The sequence below is a fragment of the Echinops telfairi genome, unplaced genomic scaffold, assembly GCF_000313985.2.
Source record: "Echinops telfairi isolate 266 unplaced genomic scaffold, ASM31398v2 ScPeMD7_7467;HRSCAF=8505_0, whole genome shotgun sequence".
Lineage (NCBI taxonomy): Eukaryota > Metazoa > Chordata > Mammalia > Afrosoricida > Tenrecidae > Echinops > Echinops telfairi.
In genome coordinates, this window is record NW_022111367.1 from 4,749,056 (window position 1) to 4,760,106 (window position 11,051).

General features: G+C 40.0%; 1 protein-coding gene across 1 annotated transcript in view; it reads left to right on the plus strand.

Moving 5' to 3' along the window:
• Nucleotides 1–11,051, plus strand: part of EDNRB (endothelin receptor type B) — a 35,716-nt gene that overhangs the window by 16,863 nt on the left and 7,802 nt on the right. Inside the window, exons 3-4 of the mRNA XM_004704263.3 lie at nucleotides 6,535–6,647; nucleotides 6,773–6,977. Coding sequence (XP_004704320.1) covers nucleotides 6,535–6,647; nucleotides 6,773–6,977 — 318 coding nt within the window. The remainder of the gene's footprint in view (nucleotides 1–6,534; nucleotides 6,648–6,772; nucleotides 6,978–11,051) is intronic.

Consider the following 11,051-nt stretch of genomic DNA (forward strand, 5'->3'; position numbering starts at 1 on the left):
GACCTAAATATTCACGTATCTTGAGTCTTCTTATGGTTATACCTACATTGCACAAATGTTTGCATAGTTGAAAGTAATGAAAGCTAGAATAAAATATATGAAAATATTCATTTTATTCCTATAATGGCCAAAGATTTGGACTTTATAGGAATAGCATAGCTCGGAGATCTTCTATGTCTGGCTCTTTCACCCATGGAAATAGATTCTATTTCTTCTATGGAAATTTTCTTCTATGTCTAACTATTTCACCCACGATGGCTGTGGATTATAAATTATAATATTTTATTTAATGCTAAACACTTTTCTATAAAACAAAAACAATTTTCATAGAGTCATCTCTGACTCATAGAAATCCTATAGGTGTCAGGTAGAAAATGTGCTTTACGGAATTTTCAGTGATTGATTTTTTAAAAAAAAAGGATCCCTGGTGCCACAGTATAGTCCAGGTTAAACATAGAACTGCTAGCCATGAGGTCAGTGTTTCAAATCCTCCTATTGCTCCTTGGGAGAAAGGTGAGGCTGTCTGCTACAGTGAATATTTACAGTCTCAAAACCCCTCAGATGGAGTTCTATTCTGTCTTATAGCCCTACTGTGAGTCAGAAATGACTCCATGACACGGCATTTGGGTTTTTAGGAAGTTGATTCCCAGGACGTTTTTCCAAGTACATTGACCCTGTATACTAGTGTCACTAGAAGCGTTCACAGAACCCAGCTCCCAGGTGTCATCGTGGGCATTCTCCCCAACTCCGAAACCAGACCGCATAGATTCGCCTTGGAATCTTTTACTTATGAAAGTCTCAGGCAAGTTTATTTGTTGCATAGTGATAAATAACAAGTACCCCCAAACTTAGTGGCTTAACACAATAGACATGTATTTTCTCTCTATGTCTGTGGTCAAGATTCCAAGAATAGCTTATGTGTTAGTCTGGGTACTTTAGAGAAACAAATCCACAGAAACTCATGTATAAGAGAGAGTTTCATATAAAGGGTAAGTGCACATCAAGAAAACATCCCAACCCAGTACTGCCCAAGCCCACAAGTCCAACATTAGCCCATATGTCCAACACCGATCCACAAAATTCTCCTCCATCTCACAAAACACATGCAACGATGCAAACTGCAGGAGGAAAGCCGAGGCAATGAATGTGTAAGCATCCCAGTGCTGGCGGGGGTCTCCACATGGCTGCTCCAGCACCCAGGGCTGCATCGAGGTAGGTTCATATGACTTATCCTCAGGGATGTCTTGCAGAAAGTGAGCCTTGCAAGCTAAAGCAGGAACGGGCAAAGGCAGCTGCACCTTGGTCCGACCATCACAAAGCAAGAGACCTGAGAACTAGAAAGGCGAGACTCATCCAGCCATTTATCTCCCCGCCCTTCAATTAACCCCACATGTGTTTACCAGCCAGGTTGATACAATAAACTAACTACCTCAGCTTACCTTAGTTGGCTGGTTGTGAATGAGGGTGTCTGCCATCATGATATTGGTTAAGACTGCAGTCCTCCCCAGGCAAGACTCGGGATAGAGGAATCATTTCCTTGAGCAATTGGAAAATTCATGCTAGTAGCAGTCAGGAGGCCCCAGGTCCTTCCCATGGGGCCCCTTCACAAAGAGATTTTCAGCCTCCTCATGACCTGATAGCTGACTTTCCCCAGAAGGAGTGCTCTAAAAGAAAGCAAAGAAGCCATAATGCTTTGTACGAACTTGACACAGTGGCCACCCCTCATTCTGTGTGGTAGTTGGGCATCATGTGAACTACTCAGGGCAGGGATGGAGTCAAACCTGTCAATCAAATCACAGCCTGATGACACCTGTTTGATGTCTTTAGCCTTTTGTATGAGAATGAGGAAGTCCAGGAACTCCCCCACCCCCACCCCTCTCTTCTACTTTGCCTTCCTCCTCTCTGGGACTCAGTGTCTGCCTGAAGAAGTGGCTCCATAAGATAAACAAGCAGCCATCTAGATCAGAAGCACCAAAGCCCACATGGGAGAAGCACACCAGCCTGTCTGACCACGAGGTGCAGAAGGGACCAGTTATCAGACATCAAAGAACTAAAAATCAGATCAGTGGGTGCCCACCTTCCTGATCCAATCACTGAAGACAAACGTGTGCATAAGCAAAGGTGGTGAAGAAAGCTGATGGTGCCCGGCCATCAAAAGATATAGTGTCTTGGGTCTTAAAGGCTTGAAGATAAACAAGCGGCCAACTAGCTCAGAAGCAACAGCAACAAAGCACACATGGAAGAAGCACAACAGCATGTGTGACCACGAGCTGTCGAAGGGATCAGATATCAAGCATCAAAGAACAAAAATAATCACTGAAAAGGTGGGTGAGTGCAGAGTGGAGACTCAAAGCCTATCGGCAGGCAACTGGACACCCCCTTGCTGAAGGGTTGTGGGGAGGAGATGAGCCAATCAGGGTGCAGGGCAGCAATGATGAAACAGATAACTTTCCTCTAGTTCTTAAATGCTTCCTCCCCCCACTATCATGATCCCAATTCTACCCTACAAATCTGGATGGACCAGAGGATGTACACTGGTACAGATAGCAACTGGAAACACAGGGAATCCAGGACAGATGACCCCTTCAGGACCAGTGATGAGAGGGGCAAGGCCTAGAGGGTGGAGGGAATGTGGGATAGAAAGGGGGAACCGATTACAAGAATCTAAGTATAGCCTCCTCCCTGGGGGAGGGACAGCAGAGAAGAGGGCAGGGGTAGACGTCGGACAGTGTAACTTATGACAAAACTATAATCAGTTATGAATTATGAAGGGTTCATGAGGGAGGGGGAAGTGGGGAGGGAGGGGGAAATGAGCAACTGATATTAAGGGCTAAAGTGGAAGGCAAATGTCTTGAGAATGATGAGGGCAACAGATGTACATATGTGCTTGACACATGGATGTATGTCTAGATTGTGGAAAGAATTGTACGAGGCCCTAATAAAATAATTAAAAAAAAAAAAAAGAAGTGGCTCCATGGGAGCCACCCGACCCTGAGAGGTACTGCTGCCCTGCCATGATGCCACAAGACTGCACCCACCAGTGATCTGTGATCTTCCTGCTTCCAGTGACCATTCGGCATCACTGGCATGTGGCCAAGTGAGTCTGAAGAAGGATTTATGGACTAGCATGGGACTTATGAGCTTGAGTGGGACTGGACTGTGATGCCTTCTGGTATATAGTTACTTCTGGATATAATGCTCTTGCTTATACATAGATGAGAGTCAATGGATTCGGTTCTTGAGATAACCTAGCCTACCACATTCGGTTTCTCAAGAGTAAGTCACCAGGCCAGCTCACACTCAAGGAGAGGGCAATTAGACATCACCTTATGATGGGAAAGTATGGACATAATTTAAAACAACCACAGCAAGCCAATAACCTTCTAAGTGTCTCGGTTGTTATCTATGCATTGGGGATAATAATAGCACTGTACCATAGGTTGCTTTGAGAATTCAATCATAAAATATGTCTAAAGCACTTAGAATCATTTTGATTATTTTTATAATTTAATTTATTTATTTGTGAGCATAATTAGCAATAATACAACGATTAGACAGAACATTATCTAGGTAATTGATACCAAGCTGTGTCTGGCCAAGTCCTAATAGAGTGACAAACGCGAGAGCTGGAAATCAGCAGGACTGCCTTTCCCAAATTATGCAAGCTTTCTACCTTTGACAGGCTGTAGTGTTGTCATTTGCCTGTTGCTCATTTTTGTGGCAAATATTTGCATTTCCCCTCTCTAACAGGTTTCTGCCTTATAGGTTTTACGCAAATAGTTCTATTTCTAGAGGAATTGGTGTTTCTTTTGAAGCACAGCTTGTTCATTCATGATCCCTACAATGTATTCAACACAAGCATTCACACAGATATTTTATTAAAATATAAATAATATGATCTCACTTCCTGGCTCAAAACCTTGCAATGGACTCTTTCCAATAACATGCAAACTTCTCTTTTGATGACTTCACTTTTGATCAGTCTGCAACCTCTGTCACTGTACTTTAATGAATTTGCTGGCTTTCTTGTTCTGTTCTACTTCGTCAGGCTTATTCTGACCCAACGCCTTTTGCTCTTACTCTTCTCTCTGTCCAGAATGCTCTTTGCATGGCTCATTCTCTTACTTCAGTCAGCTTCCTACTCAATTGTCCCTCTTCAGTGACACATTGTCTAAGTGTTCTATCAGGAAAGGACTCTAAGCCCCAATATCACTTACTTTACATGATGCCACTCTATGTAACACCATGTGAACGATCTAGGCATTCCTGTCAGTCTTCCTCAGTGATGGAGACCCTGCACTCAGAAAAGGGTCTGGCACATAGTGGATACTCAACAAATGTTTGTTGAATGCAAGAATGGATGGACAAAGTTTGAGCCAATTAATCCAGAAATTGCAAAGTGGAAGTCATTCTGGCCTACACTACATTTTGTTAACAAAATATTCTCTCACTGCATTTCATTTTTTGTGTGAATTAGTTGATAACATTTATAAATTGTGAAATTTCTCTGAAACATACTGATTTCTGACTTCTTTTGATAAATCAGGAAGCAAAGTGATTCAAGAATTAAGCCTTTGGTTGCTAATGCAAAAGACGGAAGTCCAAATCCCCCAGTGACTATGCAGGAGAAACAGGTCACATAATAGTTCCACAAACATTTACAGCGTTGGAAACCATATCGTGCAGTTCTGCTCTGTCCTGTTTCTATGAGTTGGAATTGATTCATTGGTTGTGGGTTGATTGTTTTTAAGAAAATCAAGAGATGTTTGTATCTTGAAAATCCCAATAGCAAAAAATGGTGTGGTCTTGAGTGGCAGCTGCTCCTAACAGACGGGCTTGCCGCAGACCCCACTACTCTCTGTTACGTAGTAAGCATATTTGTGGTGAGCCTGCCAACTTCTGTTCTGTGTGTCTGTAATTTTTTATTTATAACTGAAAACCTAAATTGCCCTGTATTGGATCCCTAAGTAATATTCATAATGCAACACACACATTTCATTCTGTGGTGCTTTTTAGTTCTGGAATCATCACCCAGCCTGACCAACTCTTATGAGCCAAGAACCTTTGCTCATAAAAGGACAGAACGATTTAATTTTGTTTTAAAATCGTTTTCACTTTTGGAAGTCTAATTTTTCAAGTTTTTTTTTAAAGAAAAACATAAATTTGAAATAATTTCCTTTATTTTCAAAACTTCCTGAATATTCTCTCCAGATGTTTACCTACAGTGATTCATTTCTAGTGTGGGATACACCCAATTTTCCTAAGGAAGAAAATAACTGTGTTTAACAATAGATGATTGTGTATTCTGAAGTCAGATAAACAGAAATAGACATACAATAGTAAGAATTGGGTCTTTTGTGCTATTTTATAATCAAATAAAGAGAAATATACACAGAATAGCAAGTACCATTATATTCTACTCACAGTATCCCCAAGTCTATGTGAATTTTAGGGGCTTGAATATTTTATTAAGCATCTGCCACATTTCAGATACTGTGGTAGGTGCTTTATTCTCTACCTTATTCTAATTTATTCTATATGGGAGACAGATGGAAAAAATAAAAATTAAAAGGATACATAGCTAAGTGTTATAATATATGCAACAGAAAGTAATATGTGCTGTGATTAAATAAAGTAGAACAGGTCCCTGGATGGTGTAAACCATTTGTGCTCAGCTACTAACCAAAGGTTTATGGTTCAAATCCACTTCAGTAACACATGGAAGAAAGGCCTGGCCATCTATTTCTGTAAGATTGCAGTCACTGAAAACTCTGTGGAGCATATTTCTGTCCTGAAACACGTGGGGTTGGCATGAGTCCGAGTCAACACAAGGGCAAAGGGTTTGCTTTTTGTTTGTTTTCAAGCAAGGGAAGGGAGGTTGGGAGGCCTGATTCATTATAAGTTTAATAATGTGGTCATCTTGAGAAGGTCAGAGTTGAGTCAGATTGACTTTAAAGGGGCAAAGTTAGCCAAGTACACATCTGGCGTTAAATCACCTTCGAGAAAAAGGGAAGATCTACATCTAGAGAGCTACTCTACAGTATGGCTACTGTGATCATAGAGCAGCATGTGGTGGAATTAAAGTTTAGTTAATTAAATGTTTCCGTACGGTAAAAGAGCAAGTAAACAAAAAAGTGTCTGAATGCATGTACTCTTCTCCATAAGATTAGTCTATTCTCTTCAACCTAAGAACACTTATCATCTATGAGTATTTTCAAATTAATGTGTATTGTGACTTGGCATTTGAGACTCCATGACACATTATGAGGACTGCTCACCCAATTGTGTAAGGAAATTGTATACGCATAATATATGATGCATTCCAGTGAATTGGCTGCCCTTCCCATTCCCAATGTACCCTCCTGCTACATGGATCAAAACCTTTCTTTTCCGAGGGGTGTTCCATGAGAAAGAGAAGAATGTAGATTTCTTAGCTTATGCTGCATGCTTAATACTCTGTACTAAGCAATGCAGCTCAGAAGGTGCCTTGTGCCAACCTCCATCTCAAAGTTTCATGTCTCCTCCTCCATGTAGCTCCTCATGGCAGACTGGCCCTTTGGAGTTGAGATGTGCAAGCTGGTACCTTTCATACAGAAGGCCTCCGTGGGAATCACTGTGCTAAGTCTATGTGCTCTGAGTATCGACAGGTAAGAGCTTCATTTTAAAGTCAGATATATCCTGAATACTATATTCCTCCTTGCTACATTACTTTAAAAATGAACTTCAGAATCCAATCAAAGCGATTCGGGACCCATTGTGTTTTGATCTTCAGGTATCGAGCTGTTGTTTCTTGGAGTCGAATTAAAGGAATTGGGGTGCCAAAATGGACAGCAGTCGAAATTGTTTTAATCTGGGTGGTCTCTGTGGTTCTGGCTGTCCCTGAAGCCATAGCTTTTGATGTGACGACAATCGACTATCGAGGACGTTCACTGCGAATCTGCTGGCTTAATCCCATGCAGAAAACAGCCTTCATGGAGGTAAAGTATACTCCTTTTTGCCCCTCTTTTCTGTTTTTATCTCATAAATATTTAGCTATTTGCCATAATATGCCTTCTTGGGTAGGTATCAATTGATAACTGCCCTTGGTTTTAATTAAGAGTCTAGATCCCAGGACAGCAGGGTTAACCCAGGCTAATAGCCCAGGGCATGGAGCTGGGTCACACATTTCTTGGAAGCTCCTGACTCTTGGAGACACAGATTAGGTCATTGTACCCAAATAAACCAGGTTCATATGTAAGACTTGCTCTGAATTTACAGTTGCTTTCCATAGCCTCTTACGAACTGGCAATTACTACATGGTCTGAATAAGGCCACCCCCCATTCCCCACCCCTATCCCCCAAGAAGGACAGAATGCAACCACTAGAGATAAGGGTTTTATTTGTTTGCTTTTAGTGAAAACAAACACAGCCAAACATACATCCGTTTAACAATTTTGACATATATATGATTCATTGACATTATATACTTCACATCGCCTCCCATTTCCCCTATCTCTGCCCATATTGTTTCACCACCCTTGACTTAGACTCTTACTGTTAACTTAGTGTTACTGTTGTTGTTTCTTTTCATAGATAATTCTGTAAAAAACCAAAATGCTCAAAGTAGATATTCTTTATCAAATGAACTCCACAGGGTTTTCTGGCTGTAATCTTAAGGGAACCAGATTGCCAGGCCTATCTTCTGTGGTACCTCTGTCCGTGGGATTACATGGCCAACCTTGAAGTTAGTAGTCAAATGCAAACTCTTCCCTTTCCTAGGGACAACAGTTCAGTAATCAGAGGGAGGGGATGGCTAGAGGTCACCCTGACCGCCATGGATTCGGCCCATTCTCTTTGTGCCACTACAGGAAAGATCGTGTGGTGCACTTCCCAGGCCACCGAGGGAAAGCTGTCATTGAAAAAACACCTTTTATCTTGCCCATTTACTAAAGGGTATTTCATTAGAATATTTTTTTAAAGTAGTGATGTTAGTCTCCATATGATTGATCCTAAGTGTAAAAGATGATTCCCAAAAAATGGATTCAGAGAAGTTAGAACAAAGGCCCTGGTAACCAGTAGTGATTTCTACAGCAACCAGGGAGCAAGGTAGGCATGCGCTCACTTGTGCTGATGCACTGATCCGCAGTGAGCGGTTCCAGATGGCTTTGATCAAATGACTGTGCTGGCTTTAGACTTTGTGGGTTCCAAATTATAGAGTCAACAAAATGATAGAAATAATGTGAATTTGAAAATGAGATTACTCTTTTCAGTTTTCTTATTAGTAAAAGAAAATACTGTATGGAGTACATCAATTCCTCTGTAACATAGATAGATCTGGAGAAAAACTTTTAAAATACAGCTTAAACTGAAAGCTCACTACCATCCGGTCAATTTCGACTCATAATGCCTGTATAGTACAGGGTAGAAGCTCACTGCCACCTGGACTCATAATGACCATATAATACAAGGTAGAACTGCCTATGTCGGTTTCTGGGACTTTAACTGTTTATGGGAGTAGAAAGTCTCGTCTTTCTCCCACAGAGTGGCTGGTGGTTTCAAAATGCTGACTTTGTGGTTGGCAGCCCAACACATAAAAATTATGGCATAGGGACTCCTAAGTAAATTTTAGAGCAGAAAAATAATAAAAGAAAGGCATGAGTCATAAGTCATTTTGATTTTTTCATATAGAGTTTAAATTTATAAATTATTTAGCTCAATGATTAGCATAGAAATTTTCATATCTGTTTTTCAAAAGAAACTTAATGAAACATAAAAGTGTTACAAAAACAGTATGATATTTTTGTGTAGTCAGATACAATATTTTATACAAAAAATGGCCAAAAGAACTGATTCAATAGTTTATCAGGAAAAGGGTGGGGAGGAGAATTGGGGAGAGATCTGTGGATGCAAGAAGGAGCCTTAGAGTTGATTGTGATGATGTTTTTACAACTCTTTTAAGAAGTGGTTTAACAATGGAAATGTATGATATGTGAATATTATATAAAGCAAACTACTAAAAAAAAAAGAATGAAAGAAAGAAAAAAACCAAACTTGAGTATTCACCATGGGTGAAAGAGAAAGACTTTTTGCTTAGGGAACATTGAATTCATTTTAATGGTGATGGAACAATTTGGAGAGGAATGTCAATAATGCCTATACAGCATGAAGTGTATTTAATTGGTAAATGTTTTGTTGTGTATATTTTTGCCAAAATTGAAAAAAATGCATGAATAACAATGAGTACAGAGAAAAAGAAAATGTTATAGAATTGATTGTGTATATCTCTTCTTGATATGGCTGAACTATTGAATTGTATGATATGTAGATTAAGTACTGATAAACTGTTTTAAAAAGAGAGAGAGAGAAACCTAGGAAGTGGGATGGACGCTGTTACATTGTAGGGATTAAAATCAGTGGCATGAAACAACTGTATTAATAGTTGAATGGAAAATCTATTTGCTCTACAAACTTACATCCAAGTCACAATAAAAGTTTTATAAATATTTATATTTACATATATATTTACATACACACACATATATATGAACAACGTTTTATATATATATAAATAATATTTATATATATAAAACAATGCCCAAAAGAAAACTTGTTTATGTGTAGGGAAAATAGTAAATTATCAAACATTTCTAACTTTGCTCATGTGCTTAAAATTTTATGCATTATTTTAGCATATTTTCTTAGAGTATGGGGGGAATGCTTTATAGGGAACAAAAAGTTTGGTTAACTTAATATAGGTATTTAATTGTGTGTTCAGTACCTTTGGCGTTAAAGATCCTATCGGTTGTTAAAGGACATAGAATCAGTCCCAACCCAGAGCAACCCCGTGCACAACAGAGCGATGCACCGCCTGGTCCTGCGCCGTCCTCACAAGTGTCCCACGCTGAGCACAGCCCACTGTGTCAATCCACTTCCTGGAGGGTATTCCTCCTTTCGCCCCCTCCACTTCACCTATCATGATGTCCTTCTCCAGGGACTGATCTCTCGTGAGAACATGTCCAAAGATAGAACATAAAGTCTTGTCCTCCTTGCCTCTAAGGAGTCCTCTGGCCACAAGACCGATCAATGTGTCCTTTTAGCAGTTCGTGGGCTTTCCAATTGTCTTCTCTAGCACCACAATTCAAATGCATCCATTCTTCTATAGTATTCTTTATCCAATGCTCAACTTTCACATGCATATGTGGCAATTGAAAATATCATGGCTTGGGTTAGGCTCACGTTAGGCCTCAAAGTAACATCCTTGCTTTTCAGTACTCTAAAAAGGTCTTCTGCAGCAGATTTGCCTAATACAATATGTCTTTTGATCTCTTGACTGCTGGTTCTATGAGCATTGATTGTGAATCTAAGCAAGAAAAATTCTTGGCAACTTCAATATCTTTTTTCATGATGTTACCTATTGGTCCAGCTGTGAGGATTTTGGTCTTCTTGACATGGAGTTGTCATCCATACAGAAGGCAGCTGTCCTCGACCTTCATCAGCAAGGGTTTCAAGTCCTCCTCACGCTCAGCAAGCAAGGTTGTGTCACCTGCATACAGCAGTTTTTTTAATATCATATCAATATTTCTTTCTTTTTATTAATAAATCATTTTATTGGGGCCTCTTACAGCTCTTATAACAATCCATACTTTAATTGTATCAAACACGTTTGTACATATGTTGCCATCATCATTTTCAAAACATTTATTTTCTGCTTGAACCCTTGGTATTAACTCCTCTTTTTTCCCTTCCTCCCTGTTGGACAAAGCACATCTGTACACAATTGGACATTTCCTTACAGAAGGGTCACAAGGAAGACCAGGGTGCAGCTTAGCACCAATGGAACACACAACATTCTTCTAGTTCTTTAATGCTTCCTCTCCCACCTCATTCCTACCTTATAAATCTGGCTAGACCAGAGCATGTACACTGGTACAGATAAGAGCTTTTGACACAAGGAATCCAGGACAGATAAGCCTGTTGGGAACAATTATGGGAGTGGTGATATCATGAGGGGAAGGGAAAGGTAGAGAAATAGGGAACCAACTACAATGATTGATAGAAAATGCTGCCCCCCC